At 52.8% G+C, this 16024-nt stretch overlaps 1 protein-coding gene across 1 annotated transcript; it reads right to left on the reverse strand.

The window, feature by feature from the left end:
* Window positions 1–38: 38 nt before the first annotated feature.
* Window positions 39–15311, reverse strand: XRRA1 (X-ray radiation resistance associated 1). Its single transcript, XM_056327684.1, is given in 22 exon segments — window positions 39–967; window positions 970–1008; window positions 1011–1052; window positions 1873–1978; window positions 2574–2675; window positions 3526–3777; window positions 4230–4348; window positions 4770–4773; window positions 5026–5087; window positions 5090–5114; window positions 6094–6166; window positions 6168–6208; window positions 7676–7730; window positions 7963–8137; window positions 8140–8285; window positions 9376–9471; window positions 10094–10227; window positions 11723–11820; window positions 12499–12568; window positions 13305–13376; window positions 13674–13896; window positions 14901–15311. Coding segments are annotated over 22 exon segments (2349 nt in total). The 5' UTR covers window positions 15167–15311; the 3' UTR covers window positions 39–818.
* Between the last annotated feature and the right edge of the window lie 713 nt (window positions 15312–16024).

Raw genomic sequence — 16024 nt, forward strand, 5'->3', positions numbered from 1 at the left:
TTTTTGGGGGGGGGGGTGAGATAAAAAAAAGAAAAAAAAAAGGTAAGGTGAGTATAATGCTGTGTTTTCCATGTAGGTGAGCAGCCAGTGGGAAGTGAGCATCATCCTCCATCACTCCCCACCACTCATCCCAACCCTTCTGGTTGCATTGATGCAGCTCTTTTTAGAGGTGCCAGGCTGGGGGATGAATTTGGGGTTTTTAATCACCATTTTGTGCCCAGCTTGGCTCCTGCACACACTCGTGTCCTGCAGTGGGATGAAGCTCCGTGCTCAGAGCTGCCACAGCAGCGCTGCTCCGGCGTGAGATGGATTGTCCCCAGCACTTGGCTGTGGGACAGACCAGCGCTGGACCAGTTAAGGGTCACGGTGTTGCTGCTCACCCACAAGCCCTCCTTGTACAACCGGTGGGTCAGCACAGGCAGAGCCCCGTGGTGAGCTGTGCTCATCGTGGGACAGGCGGTGACGGAGCTCTGCCCTGTTCATTGCTGGCCAAAACCTGCCTGCAATGCCTAGAGGGTGCAGTAGTTTTTCTTACAAGTTAGTTTTTGCACAGGGATGGATGAGGACACACCTTATTTTCCAGGAACTGCAGAGCACAACGAGCAGATACGGTTTTCGTGTGCTGTCATTGCAGCGTTGTGGCTGGATCGGTGCTTTCAAGCTGGAATTCACTGCCTGAAAGCCTGAGATGAATCTTCTCACTGCACTGGATTTTCCAACCTCAAGAGGGGGAAAGCGGCTCCAAACAAGTTAAAAACATTTTGTCCAAGAGGACCAAGGTGTGGGATGCTTTATTCAACCCCTGGCTATACTGCCAACTAACCTTTGGGCACCTTCTTGGCCATTCTCCTCCCTGGCAGCTGCAGCTGTCTGGGGCACGCCTGCTTGGATGCTGCCTCTACAAGAAGGGCTTTTACCACCTGCACCTCATCTGATGCTTGGCCATCTCCTCCCCTGCTTCCAGGAAGATCTCGGACACCTCCTGGAATTCCTCCATCGGCCTCCGTTAGGGTATGCCCTGGGGCTGGATTTCCTCTTTTGCAAAACAGAGGCTGGGAAAGGCCAGGGCTGTGAGCAGAGCGATGAGAAAGCTCCTTGGCTGCGATACTTGACCTTCCCCCCCATCCCTCCGCTCACCGGCGGCCCCAGCGCTCTCGATCCCTGCACCGCAGGGACACAAAGGCAGCTACTGGGATCCAGCTCTAGCCTGACACGCGTACAAAACACGGGAGCCCCAAAAGCAAATGCACTGGCGGTCCTGAGCAACTCAAGAGCAAAGGCAGGTGCGCTGGGTTTAAGCCTGGCCAGTGGCTCTTACTGTAGCCTGCAAAAAGTGCCTGAATTTCTTGCCTCTCTTTCCTCCTGTCTTGCGTCACCGGTGCAGGGAAAAGGGACAGCACCGGGGGGTCACCGGGCCCTGCTTGCACTAGCAGTTCAGGATCGTACCACTGTCAGGGCTGGGATGGAGATCAAGCGTGGCCGGTGCTCGGAGGCCCGAGTCCCGCTTCATCTCGGGGGGCAAACCCACTTTCACTCCAAGGCGTTCTCCCAGCAGCTGCGTTTGGGCTGGGATTAATCCAGCTGTGGATCCAGGGGACCCCCGCGATGCCTGTGTTGCATCTACCCCGCTGTTAACTGTTAACCAGCAGCCAGAGCTCGGGGTCCAGCCTCGTGGGGTGGGCTGTGGGCGTTCAGCAGACGAAGCCCTCGTCCTCTCTGCAGGGACATGGCGGGAGGCTGCTGCAGTGGGGGGGACCCTCCGTTCCCACCTCAGCCACACCCTGGGCCCCCAGCAGCTCAAGGACACCTTTACGTCCAGATCCTGCCCCTGTGGTACCACCAACCGGAGAGGCTGGGATTGTGGGAACATACCCAAGGCGACTTCAGTAATGGTCAAGGTGTTTCTCATGGCCACGAGGATTGCTTCCCGGACCTCTGCTTTTGCCTTTCAGGCAGGAAGGCTGGGCATCCTCCCACGCTGCAAGGAAGACCAGGAGGCTGCAGTGTGCCTCCCCTCCACCCTCCAGGCCCATAATCCTCCACCTCCTTTTCCTGCCCCCTCTCCCAAACGCAGGCCCATGCTTCTGCAGGAGATAGGTGAGATGGTCTTTTTTTTTTTTTTTTTTCTTTTTTTTTACCAAGCTGGTCCAGTTTAGACATCAACTAAAGATTACTGAGCACCATTGGATCAGCTTTCTACAGCTCCAGCGCAGTGCAGTGATTCACAGAGTAACTCCTGCAGCCCACCCCGCAGACCCAGCTCAGAGGCCGTTTCCTCCATCTCCCTTGGGATAGGGCTGGCTTTCTCCGGGGCGCTGGTGACAAGCCCATGCTGCCCGGGGGCTAGCACAGCTCTTTGCCATTTACCAGCCCCAGTGTGCCGAGCTGTCCCATCCCCGCAGGTCAGTTCCCGTGGGGGCTGCATGCACCACGCCATGAGGGAGAGAGAACAGCAAGGCACTGGGACCAGGAACGGGCCAAGCCCACGCTCAGGCTCTCAGCATCCATCCAAACACGTGAGTTGATCCAGATACAGACGCAACCAGCCTCACTTCAGAGCTTCGGCTCGTTACCTCTCCCTGAGGCATGTAGGGCGTTTGCACACCATCCAGTTGTGGCTTGGCACCCCGGTAAAGCAGGGGGTGTTTCAAGATGTACAGTGTTCTTCTGTATCCCTATGAACCAGAGGGAGAACAGGACAACAAAATTCTTTGCTGCTTCTTTCTTGGTCAGCGGACCATACTGCTCATCAGCCTTCCAAGGCTTTTCTAAGCAGGAGCCCTCCGCTATCTTCAGTCACCAACTGGCTCTACAAAATCTGCATCTGTGCCTCCACTGAGCAGCTCCTTGTAGGCTTTGTATTGCTCTGGAACCACCTGGGAGCTTCCCTCCCCCCTCTGCTCACTCTTCTCCAGTCTGTCCTCTGCCACAGGTCTCAGCAGGGGTCTGGACACATCCTCCACCTCAGAGCAGCAAAATAAAGGAATTCACAGCAGTCCTTTCTTACCAGTCAAGCTGATGGAGTCAGCCAGAGCCTGTCCCGCTGCGGCCAAGGTCTCTCCCGGTGGCACCAAGCCACACAGCCTCATCCCATCTCTGCTCGGCAGGACTGGGCACAGGAGAGAGAGGCCACCTCCATCCTGGTGCAGACTTTTTTTTCCCCTGATAATCCCAAGATTTTCAGGGAAATCAAGTCAAAATGCTGCCATGGTGAGCTCTAGAAGGGAGCCTTCCAGCAGACACTGCAGGGACAACGCTGGACTGATGAGTCCCTGCAGCTGGGCTACCCACCAAGCCAGCACAACCCCCTGCCACCCTGCAAAATAGGCCACCGTTTTTTGCTCTTGGTGACAATGCCATATGTATGCTTCTTGCTAGTGCTTCCTTCCTTAAATCCCTTGCAATCAGAGGAGGGTTATAACCCCTGGTACCCACAGCACATGCACACAGTTCATTCACTTAGGAAATGAGTGGACTATTTCTGGACAAGCCCTGCAGTCCTGGACACTTAAAGCCCAGCCTCACCTGCGTCATGAAGAGGGATGCAGCATCTTCCTCGGCTGAGCCAGGAGGAGGCCTGGAGTCGCTTTCCCCTTCCCCCAGCACTAGCTGCTGGCTGCTGGCTGGGGTCACAGAGCTGATGGGGGTCAGTGGCTGGGCCAGACTCGGAGGTGCAGCATCTCTCGCAGCCTCCACCACAGCTGGGAGCAGAAAGGTCTTGGCAGGAGCTTCCAGCATCAGCAGCTGCTTTGTGACTTTGGGAAGATGCGACATGACCTGGGGACACACAACAGACGTCCGTGCATGCTGCCATGATTGTTGGCCTTGGGTCAGGTCCAACGGCTGGAGGCTGGTCCTTACGGGGCAGAGAGCATCAGGGCAGCCCTGGCTCTAGGGATACCCTGGCAGCATCTTCAGTCCCACAGGACCCCTCAGCCAAGACCAACGGGCAGAATTGAATCCAAAAACCCAGTGAGAAACCCTGCCTGGGGCAGCTATAAGGGGGTGATTGGACTCCCCAGCCTCATCCTGAGCAAAATACTTCAAATCCTTCCCACCCTTTTCTCCATTTCTTCCAACCCCACTGAGATCCACGTGTCCCACCAGCTCTTCCCATGCTCTCCAGCAAGCCAGTTCCTGGGCAATCCTGCCCTGAGCACTGCAGCAAGGGTTTCATCCCTCCCTTAGGCAGGAAAACCCCTGCACTCCCAAGGCACATCCCTCCTTACCTTGTGGCTGGCTTTGAGAGGGATGGAGAAGTGCCACCTCTCTGCTGCTAGGTTCTTCTGTCGGACAAGTTTAATCCCCAGATTGTGCTGGAGGAGCCAGGTCAGCAGAGGTGGCTGTTCTGGAGGAGCAGAGGTTCACCAGCGCTGCAGGCAGCTGGTGGAGAGCCCGTCCCCCGCTCCTTTGCTGGCAGCACACTGCACCAACTAACCCCAGGCCCAGCCCAGGGACCAGACTAGAAGCCACCCTGTTTTGTAGGGAGATGCTTTCGCCCTAAGGACACACACCAGACTGGGCTAGTTGGCACCAAGGCCAGAGGAGCAGTCCTGACCTGTTTTCTTTACTAGCCTACACACAGCTCGTGCAGGGAGCACCACCGTTGCAATGTTCCATCTGCATCCTTCTGGCTACCTTCAAACGTCGCCCATCAAGGACACAGGTACATTTGGGGATTTATCCTCTGCGCTGAGAAAGATGGACCCACTTCAGACAAGTCCTTCGTGGGATAAACACCAGTTGGGGAGCAAAATTTAGCTTGAGACTGCGCTGCCGTAGTCACAGATGGGCTGTTAACGGACTTCTATGGGGCCAGGAGCAGCAGTAGGGCACTGATTGCAAGAGCAGCGTTCATCTGCGTTGCTCATTAGAGAGCAGAAATGATTAAAGCACCTCCTTGGGGGCCAGTGTGGCAGCAGTGTCCGAACACAAAAAAGCAACGTGATCCCTGTCCCAGAGAACTAACAGCAAAGGAGGGAGAGAGCAGGAGTGCCCTGCAGAGCTGGGCTCAGACTGTACTGCTCGGGTGGTGGTAAAAGGGTTGCTGTGGAATGTCAGCTCCTTCGGGCACAGGAAGAAAGCCAGGGTAGGAGATCTGTCTCATCCACCATCTGCAAGATAAAATGGTTTACTGTTCGCTCTAAGCACTGAGTCATGCCAGAGGCTGTAGAGTTTCATCACAACCCTCCCACCAAAGCACATCCTGCCAATGCTACGGGACCCTGGCACTGGGCAGGTACGCGCAGTGAGGAGGAGGAGGAGGGACATGGCATCCCTTAACCAGAGACACCCAGCAGCTCCGCTGCCTGTGATTACAAAGGCCAGAAACGGCGCTCCTCTCCCTGCTGCATACTGCAGCCACAGGACTGGTGCCTCCATCGCTTGGAAGAGCTGCAAGGTAGGGAGGCAGGACTTTTTTCCTGCCTCTCCACCCTGTGGTCCAAACCACAGCCTAGCCAGGGCACTGCAGCCAGAAACCAGCTCACCAGTGATCTAAACTAGGGTGTCGACACATGGGACGGCAGCAAAGCTCCCTTCGCAGGCAAGCAGAGCCGCCCCAGGGGATGCCCCTTGCTGAGCAGCGGTAAGGTAACGGCACTGCCAGCTCACCCGGCTGGGAAGCAGCATGACTTAAGCCCTGGGCAGGAGCCAAAAGCACCAGGAAGAGGAGCTTAAATGTTGTTGCGTGTTACTTGTCTGCTGGGGCACACTGAGAGCCTGATGTGGCTCAGCAGACGGGTATAACAGCAAAGTCCTCGAGGAGACATCAGCATCCACCAGGCAGCTCTAGGAAAGGATCAGTCCAAGGGGAGGACAATCTTTCATACATTCTCTGATGAAATCCCCAAATCTTCAGGGGTTTAGACAAGCTGGGTGCAATTCAGCTGCCTAAATAGGTGTCCTCTCCCACCTGAGAGATCCTGGATATCTGACACGTCCCCATGGGCTGGCAGAGGGACACAAGAGCCTGGGAGAGCCTCGCGCCCTTCTGCAGTGGCAGCTAAAGGCCAGGGTGTCTCCCAGGGCACTAACACCAAGCGCAGGCAGACAAACCTTTATATCTACCTGGAGCCACAGGACCTAAATCACCTTGTTGAAGGCCAGGCTGAGATACTTCAGTTCAGGAAAGGGAACACAAGTGTCCCTGTGCATGGAAGGAGCCAGCAGTCTTCAAGACAGATTGACTTCCATCCCTGGGATCAACCTTAAAGAGAGGAGGAAGAGTGTGAGCAGAGACACTGCTTCCAAGGCTTCAGTGGCAGAAGACACCTCCAGTGGCAGGATACCACCTTCCCGAGCCCAAACACAGCTATAATTTGAAGAGCTTTTGGTTCAGACCCCCCTTGGCAGCTTGCTTTGCCCTTTATGTTACTGTGGGAGCCCTCAGGGAGTCATGTCAAATGCACCAAACTCCACCATCCAGCACTGAAAACGTGCACAGGCCCGGGGGGAAGCAGCTGTGCTCTCGGGGAGTGTGCATGTGCATGCACTGTTTGTTATGCTAGAACACGCTGTGAGTGCTCAGCATCTCTGAAGCTCAGCCTCTTACTCAAGTTCTAATAAAAATCAGGGGGGTTGGCTTCAAACACCAGATTCTGAAAAGCATCACGTAAACAGATGAGGTGGAAAAGATTACAGTGCTAAGAACGAGTGAACTCCCAGCTCCTGAGCTTCAGTCCCCGCCTGAGCCGCAGAACACGCTCCCCCATGCAGGGGGCACACAGTCAGGAGCGAAGTGTGACCCAGCTTTCATTTGGAAGCAATATAAGTTTAAGCTCCAGTGTCCCTTGGTTATGGGAAAATTTGCTTCTGATCTCCCTGGTGAGAGACGATACTCACTGCGAGCCTCGCAGGCCCCCGGCATCCCAGCGGTACCCACAGGCTCATTGAAACTCAGCTGAGAGGCTTGGGGAAGGGGAATTTTAGAGCACACAGCTCCAGCTCAAACTACAGATCAGCCAAGAGTTCTTAGCGGCACCAGGCGTTCCTGAGAGCCAGAATTAAAAGCAACCTCTAAAATGAAACACAAGCAAAGTGAGGGTTTCTACATGTAGCAACTGAAGCTGGCTGGTCACCGGGCCAGCCCCAGCCATGGCAAGGCTGGAATTACCCTGGAAAAGCAAGCTAGCATCAGGCAAGAAGAACATGCCCAAGGTGAGGGAGGACCAGTCACACCACAGCAAGCTTGCTGGCAGCCCCGTCACTCTAGGTGAGGCTCACATCCCCAAACACAGTAGAAACCTTACTACTGGCCTCAGGGCAGCCAGGAACTCTTGGCAGGTAGATTTTGGTTTGCAGTCTCACCTGTGAGCACGAGGCCTTTCCCACATCATGCTGCTCTTGCCAATCCAGCACTAGAAGTTGCACTGTTGCCTGCTCCACATATACCTAACAAGCAGGGACTGCTGCAGCGAGCCAGAGGACAGAAGTGCTTGGAGGAGCCCCACCGGCAGCCTCCGTCACAGCCCAGTCCACACAAGAGGCATCAGGAAGCTTCTGATCCACCCTATCATGTGGCCCAGCATGAGGTAAGGACCATCACACATTGGTAAGGACACCCCGAGGGGCGAGCTGACCTACCCCAGGAATGCAGACCTGAGCACGGGCCACCTGTTCACACAACCTTCCTGCTCTCTGCCTGTCCAGGATGCACATTAATCCACTTACTAACCTGAATTATTTCTCCAGTTTTGCCAGTTTTCCTCCCATTCAGCATGAAACGCCTCCTTTGGAGCAAGCTAGCCTGGAGAAGGCCCGGAGAGAGAAAGGCACGCTTCTATCCGGACCATGGCAGGTGTATGCTTTCGAGTGATTCAAGTCCAGTAAGCACCCATTGCTCCCAGTAAATACAGAGGGACTGTACAGGTTTGCTGAGCTGTCTAAAATGGTCCCATATATCCCCCTCTTACTGTTTTAGTTTTGTCAGGCAGCTTCACTTACCGATGAGCAGATCCTCACCCGGACATAACGGAGCCCTCTCCCATCGAAACACCCCACGGTTTCAGTGCGGGCAGGGAGAGGCAGGCACTGCTCACCCGTCCTGCCTGGATCCCTGGCATTCCGCAGCACAACTGTCCTTTCCCCACTTCCAGCTCTGCTGGCACCTCCGTGCCCTCCTGCTGCGGTGGCCGGACGGCTGCCAGAAGCTGCTCAAGGACTTGTACCACTCTGCCCTGAAGCCGTCCAGCTCCGAGCGGAGGAAGAACTGCCTGCTCTCTGCTTGGTGCGGGCAGGGGCCAGCTGAAATCCCGTTCCTGTCCAGATTCGGCTCCCTCAGGCTATGGGAAGAGGAAATGTGTAAGAAACTCCAGGATTGCTATCTGTGCGTGCACCCGGCCACCTGTTCACCCCAGTGCCTGCAGGGCAGGGAGCTGGCCCTCGACCTGCCTCACCCCTGGGCTTCCCAGCAGCAGTGCGGAGGCAGCCGCAACACCTGCATCTCGCTGCCCCGTTCCTCCTCTCCGAATCCCAACCACAGGCTCAGTCCTTGGCACAGCTTCGGCCCACACACCAGCCTGAGGGTCACCTAGCTCTAAGCTCACGTCTTGAGAATTTAACAGACAAGGAGACATCCTGGCAGTTCATTAAATAACCCAGGGCTCTGATGAGCTGCAGTCCTACTGGGATTCCCTAACAATGTTCCACCAGCCCATGGAAGTAAAACATCACCGACGCACTTGCCCAAGGTCAGCTTAGGGAAGAGCAGAAACCCAAACTTCCGCACTCCAGCCCTGCAGTCTTATGCCTAAACCTCACCCACTCGCCCTCCTCTCCCACAAACACTGCAGAAAATGTGCCGTTTCCTCTGGGAATGCCTTGGCAGAGCCAGGGCAACAAGCCAGACCAACTCCCACCTCTAGTTCACAGCACTGGAAGCACAAGGAGAACATCAGTAGTCTCTGCATCTGTCCCCAAACCCAGCACAGCCCAGCTGAATGGCATGTGAACAGCTCCCCTTCCTAGTCACTTGTCTCTGGCTGAATCACGAAAGCCCACATCAAACAGAAGGAGCAGATCCACAGCCTTTCCTAGTGCTGCTGCACTGGAATAAAGGGTGGAGCTGGGTTGAAGAAGGGAAAATGAGGAAAGCAACTGCCATTTCTCAAATCAGACCTGGAGATCAGCAAACACCCAGGACAGGAGCTGAATTACCAGCCACCTGCCAGGTTTGGCCAGCTCGTGCTCTGCAGCAGGCTGTTTGCTTCTGTTCAGTCCCATCTGCAACACCAGAGAGACTAAACAGGGAAGTATCCGAGTGAATCAGAAAGATTTTGGTTTTGATTTTAAGCCTGCTACTGTGCAACAGCTGATGGAGGCAACTGCCAGCCCCCAGGAGCCAGAGCCATCTGCTGCCAAGTCCTCCCGTATCGGCAAAGAGGAGACAGGCTCACAAAGACACTCAGGTCTGACAGATGATTGTCATCCAGTGACAAGATCTCCAGAGGTGGAAACCTTAAATGAGGAGAGCTGCAGATAGAGAGAGGCTCATTAATAATACGCTCATGCAAAGACAGGTGACAAACACATCATTTGCTCTCACTGTGGGAAGATGTATCCGCTGGGAGACTGGACTGGGGCTGTTTTCATCCTTTTAATAGAAAACCAGTGTTCTACCTCAAAAAAGTTACGTTGAATTGGTCCAAATGACCGCCTAGCTCAGCATCTCATTTCCAACAATGGCAAATAGTGGATACCTTGGCATGGCAACTGTGGCTAAGTTGTATGTGAAGGATCTAATTAACAATAAATAAATAGCTTCCTGCTCGCATGGCTCAGCCACCTGACAGGGCTGCTGCATCACTGCCCAGAGGTTCCTCTATAGCTGCTGATGACAGCAGGTACCCAGGAGATCTGAGGCTGAGCTGGGACAACATTCCCTGCCACCCAGCACCAGCCATTAGGTTATTTTATCTTCCAGTTTGCAAGGGAAGAGCTCCGCTGCCCAGACTGACAAGCCCCAGGCCACCCACCCCCGCTGCTCACCCCCCCCCTCGCCAGCCCTGCTGCTCCATCACCCCGCCTGCCTGCGCAGCGCAGCACGCCAGCGGCTCCCCACCAAACCGACACGTCGCTTGCCATGTGCACTTACTCCCTCGAGCCTGCCAGGTCCGGAGGAAGGGACCGAAGCCTGTTGGCCATCAAGCGAAGGACTCTGAGCTGGGACAAATCTCCCAATGTCCAAATGTCCTGGGAGGACAAGTTATTGTAGGAGAGATCCAGATTCTGAAGGAAACAGAAGAAACAACGACCTGCAGCAAAAACCAGCCTCTGTTGGCTTTCCCGAGGTAGTAAATATTTACAGGAGACTTTCAGTCATGCTACTACCTGCCCTAGGGTAAGCGTCTCTGACTTGCAGGGATTTCGCTTACAGCGGTGGGACTGCGCACATTGGCAGAAGTGCCCAGAGCTGGTCCCCCACTCACACATGTGACTCACAGGACAACAGCCAGGAGAAAGCCAAGGAGCAGGCCCTGCTGGGAGTGAGGACAAGGGTTTCTAAGATACATGAACAGGAATAGCATTGCTGGGGCATTACAATAGGCTGCGTTTTCCCGGGAGGCGCTCAAAGCCCTTTTCAAATCAATTTAATATGAATTTGCAATCAGCCTTCCCAGGGCTGATTTCTCTGGGTTGTCAGCAAATGAGATCCCAGACACTGGTCACGGATGAAGCTGAGGTCCACAGGGGCATGGCAGCAAGGGTAGTTTAGGAAGGTCCCATCCTCACCTCTTGTAGCTGATAGCAGCAACAGAGCCGTTCACAGAGAGGCACACAGGGAAGGACAGGGTTAACCCTGGCCTCATGAGCCTTGGAAATTTGGTTCCCCATCACCTGGGCACTGCCCACTGACTGGGTCAAATCCTTGAGTGAGTAACCAGCAGTGCATGGGACAAATGTGGGAGATGGTCTCCTACATTTCATGGATTTGGGGACCTTCCAAAGCCTGCAGGCAGGCGGGAAGCCAGGACTCAAGCATACAGAGCTGAGAGCTGAGCCATGAACAATTCTTAGAATAAAACAAGAAGAAAGAAACCTGTTAAGGCAAAACTTCATATCCAGCAGCAATCAGAAACCAGAGAAATCCAGACAAGGACACCTCCTCAAAGAGAGCAAACCTAGATAAAGTCAGTACAGCTGAGCTAGAGCCTGAACTCCCTATAGCAGAGACGCACTCCAAGCTGGAGGGAGAGGACAACTACAGCCATTGTACCAAGCAGCTGTGCCTGTTCTTAGGATCTACTTTGCCTCTTTTTTAAAGAAAAAACCAAACTGCCCCCTTTGCTGTGTTAGAAAGGCAGCCTATAAGCTGGGGAGACTGCAGACACCTATCTGGGGAGGAGGAGGGTGGGATGCAGAGAGGTAGAGCACAGTGTGGAGGAGGATGGGGATTCATCAGGGGCCACACAGCATCAGGGTGGTGAGGGTTGCCATGAGTGACTGACACACTGCAGGGAAAGGATCCTAAAGCAAAGGGGAGACAAGAAGTCCTGTGGCAAGGGGCTGAGCACTAGGGATCTGCGAGGAGCAAGCAAGATGTGAAGGTCCTTGAGGGGCACAGCAGAAAGGACTTCCTGGAGTCACAAGGAAGCAGGAAGAGAGAAAGACCCTGCAAGTTTCAGAGAACTCACACTGCAGGGACATACATCAATGCTACATGTAGGCTTCAGCATGACGGTTGGGAGGAGATGAATAAGGTCTTAGATCCCCCTCATCTTACTTCCAAATGCAGGAAGTCTCCAGCAGTGCTTTTGAGATTTCTTAGTCCATTCAAGGAAAGTTCCAGTTCCCGCAGTGCTGGAAACTTCCAAAATGACTCTGCAAGGGTGGAAAAGAAAACGCTCCAGCGAGTGAGGAACAGCAGTAACAGAACAAATCACATCTTACCCAGGTCTGGAATGGGCTAAAACCAGCAAGAACAAGAGCACTAGTATTATCAGTGGGCATGTTTGAAAGAAAATGCCAGCTCAGTTAGATGACTGTCTGTACAATACACGATGCCCCACCAGCCTACTCTGGTTTGCTTTCATGCATTTGCTCTCACCCCAAATCAGATTAATCCTTGAAGCCAGTGATGGCACATTTAGCTTGTATGTTTTACTAGTTATAAAGGGATTTCCTTTTTTCTTCCTCCAATTAACTGAGCCCATGACACTGGATTTGGAATCACCTCCCAGCTCTACCATTAACCTTCTGAGCTTCTGGGACAAGTCATTTCATTTATTCCACACTTCTCTATATTAAATGGGGATTTTCTTTGTAAAGAGCTTTGTTTTCTAATAATGAAAAGGATACCACAGTGGCACACAGTTATCATTACAATAAAGACAATTAGCACCAAGATTTCAACACAGTAACAGGAAGGAAGCAATTCTGCAAAGAAGTGCTGCATGTGTACCTTGAACCTTTGTAAAGCTCTAGATCTTTGTTCAGACAAGCTAAGCTTCCCCAAGTTGAAAAGCAGCATCTATATTTTTTGGTAATGCAATCCCTCACCTAGTGTCAGCAGATTCTCAGCAGCTTTTATAAAAGCAACACAATCAAATTTCTCAAGATCATATTTAGCCTGAAAAATACAGAAGAAAATTCTGCTCCATCATGCTGCTCCAGCCCTAAATTGATTTAAAACAACGGGATGTCTGCTTTTTCAGAATGCCTAAATCATAGCATTTCCCATAATTAGTTCTTCATTTGTTTTTCTGACTACAGAGAGCAACCCTCTGAAAATACTTGTTTAACACACAGCTGCCTCAGTGATCACATCCACAAGACCTGGACTAGTGGACCCCCAAAACAAAGCCCTCGCTGCTGACCTCGCTCCCCTGTGTGTGTTGCAGGGCTCCTAGACCATCTCATTCTACATGTGACCCAGCGAACGCAGCCACCCTGTGATTTAGCACATCTGACCTTCACAGCACCAGGAAGGACCCCTAAAAAGACACTAAAAACCTATCAGCAACCTGTCGCAAGTTAGTCGTGAACCCAAATAGAAGCCACTTCTCAAGCTGAATTCCTACCATAGTTGTGATAAACACCCCTAAATCCAAGGAACAGCATTTTGCAAGGGGAGGTAAGTAGGAAAGGGTCTACAATTAATGAAGACCGAATTAATTTGATTGTGAAGACACAGTCCAAAAGTTTATAGGACAAATCCTCCAAACTGTTCACAGCTGACTGGGCAGGAAAACACACCTACTTCTACCATGTGTCTTCTCTGATCTCCAGGCGCTCATGTGATAATTTGGTAAAGTTTTCAATTTTTAAGGCAATTCCATAATACTTTTTGAGACTCTGGTACTCACAGAGACCAGATTTTGGCTGCTTACGTTCACAGAGCACAGGTCAGAGGGGTTCTTCAAACAGTGGTGCTTCGTCTAGGGAAAAAAAAAAAAAACCCAACCAAAAATAAACCAAACCAAAGAAACACAAATGGTTAGTCCTACAGCAATCCTGCATGTTGTACCCTGGGACCTGAGCCCCAAAACCAGACCTCAGCTGCCCTCCCAGGTGATGGGAGGCCCCAGTGCCTTGGATCATGGGAAAGGGGGAGAAGGTGGCATGGAGATGGGGAGGGAGAGGCAGCTACAGAGTCTGTCCACCAGCAGGATCTCCCCAGCTCCACAAAGCGCCTTCAGAACATTTAGGCAATAACAGAGGAAATCTGCAGTCACCAGAAATTGTTCACCCAGGACATTGCCTTCGTTATTTTCTTCCATGGAGGTAGACTCTGGGGACTTTCTCCTCTGCTGTGGTGTCTTCCTGGTGGTCCCCTTCTCCGTCCAAGCCCTTGGGGTAGCTCTGCCTGCCAGCATCCAGCGCCCAGACCCTAGCACGATGATGGACCAAGGCAGAGGAGATGGCAAGGTGAGCACACAACCCTCCAAAAGTGCCCTTCTCAAAGTAGCTGCAGGCTGCCTGGTGCTTCAGCCTGGCAAGTGAAATCCGTCATTTTAAAATCCCCTGTAAGGGGAAATACTGAAGTATGACATGTTCAGTGACCATGAATTGAAGATGTGGAACATTAAAGCTACAGCCAGAGTCATAGAAGAGGAGAAACATGCTACTTTATAGATGTTAATGGAGCCACAGGTTGCAGACATGGAAACATGGGCTGGAAGAGCCTTCTGGAGATCACCAGTCCAACCTCCCACCCTAAACAGGACCATCAGCAACGTTAGATCAGTCAGTCGTGGATTTGTCTAGCAATGCCACCAGCTCCCAGGGTAACCTGGCCCAGAGCTGCACCTCCTCCCAGCGAAATTCCTCCTGATATCCAGCCTAGACCTCCCCAGGTGAAGTTTTTGCTTTAGTTATGCCATCTGCCACTGTTTAAAAGTTTGTAGCTGCCTTTCAGGTAGCTGTAAGCCACAATCTCCCCCTGGACTCCTCTTGGCCAGACAAAAAACAAGCTCAGGAACCCTCAGCCTGCCCTGGAAGGTTCTGCGCTCCAGACCCCTAACCAGCGTAGTAGACCACTCTAAGCATTTCCCAGATGTGACTCTGAAGGCCCAGAGAAAAAGGAGAAGCTGTAGCTCAGAATAGCTGCTGGAGAGCCACACTGTGCTGTCCACATGCCAGCCTGAAGCTTCCCTCCTGCCGGCATGTGGAGATGGCTCCTTGACCCCTCATTTAACATGTGCCTTGGCCACCTCGCCCTCTTCATTTCAGTGCAGCTTTAAACAAATGTAAGGCTCTCTGGGTACTGTGTTAAGTTCTGTTATCAACTGTTACCTGCGTTACCAGCTGTGATGTTGATACAAGAAACCACAGCTGAATGTACCCTCTACGTGGCCCAACAACAAAGCGGATGGTGGACCTGCCCCTATGGACACGACGTTATTCTGGAGGGACACTTCACCAGCAGCACTCAAAGAAGTGTCACCTCCTTTACTTGCGACAAAATGTTCCTGGCAGGGAAGCAGTTAGTGGCATGGCTGCTTCCATCACCCATTTTATACAGTCCTGTCGTAGCCATCTTGACCGCAACATTCCTGGGGAGAGCCGGAAAGAAAAAAAATGGGTTAAAATTTTCACTGTCTCTAACATTACTTTGCTTTAAACAGCTCTTTCCAAGCATAGCCACAGATGAGGTGTCAGGCTTTAGGCGAAGGAACACTTTCAGGGACATATGAGGAGCATCACCTCCTAAAACGGAGAAGTGCATGAGGTGCCTGGAGTATGAACATTATTTTCCAGCTCAAGATGGCAAAACGCAGACACTGGTGTGTGTGTGTGTGTGTGAGTTGGACTGTGTGGACAATGACTAATGGGATTTCTGCTTCACCCCTAATTCCTTCTTCCCCTGTCACTTGTGGACACTCTGGACCTCAGAAATAAACTTCGAAGGCGCTGCATCACTCTCAACTGTGTCCCTGTAGCAGGAGATGGTCTCCCAGTGCCATCTGATGGTGTCTCCCCACTTGGACGCTGCTCTGACACACTATGGCATAGGTTGACTACAGTGTTTGCACCCAGTGCCGGTATTTGGGGTAAACGACTCCTGCAACAGGTGCATGGTGTGTGTTCATGCAGCACTGTAAGCAGGAGGGCAGCTGTGTGCTACACTGCCAGGGCACACCACGGCCACTCAGCCGGCAAGACAGCACAGGGTATAGCAGGACACCAGCCAGGGGACACCCGCACCTGCCGGTACACGCAGGAGTACACATCTACCTCTGTCTGTGCAACCCCTCACCCATGCTCCCCATGCACAGCCACTCACATGCACCCCCCTCACTCCTGACACCCCCTCACACCTGTTCCCCTACACTGACACATACAACCACTGTACAGACATGCACAGATGTATGAACACTCACACACACACCCCTCATGCAGCTCCACACATGCTGGTAGCACACCCCAACACGTAAGTCCATACACCCACACCTCCAACACATACCCCTGTAACTACAGCTCCCAACACCCACCTATAGACCCCACTACCCATGAACACCCCACAAAACCACCCGTGAACACCCTCACACACCCCACTACACACATACACCTTCCTCACACGCAC

The sequence above is a fragment of the Falco biarmicus genome, chromosome 2 (assembly GCF_023638135.1).
Source record: "Falco biarmicus isolate bFalBia1 chromosome 2, bFalBia1.pri, whole genome shotgun sequence".
Lineage (NCBI taxonomy): Eukaryota > Metazoa > Chordata > Aves > Falconiformes > Falconidae > Falco > Falco biarmicus.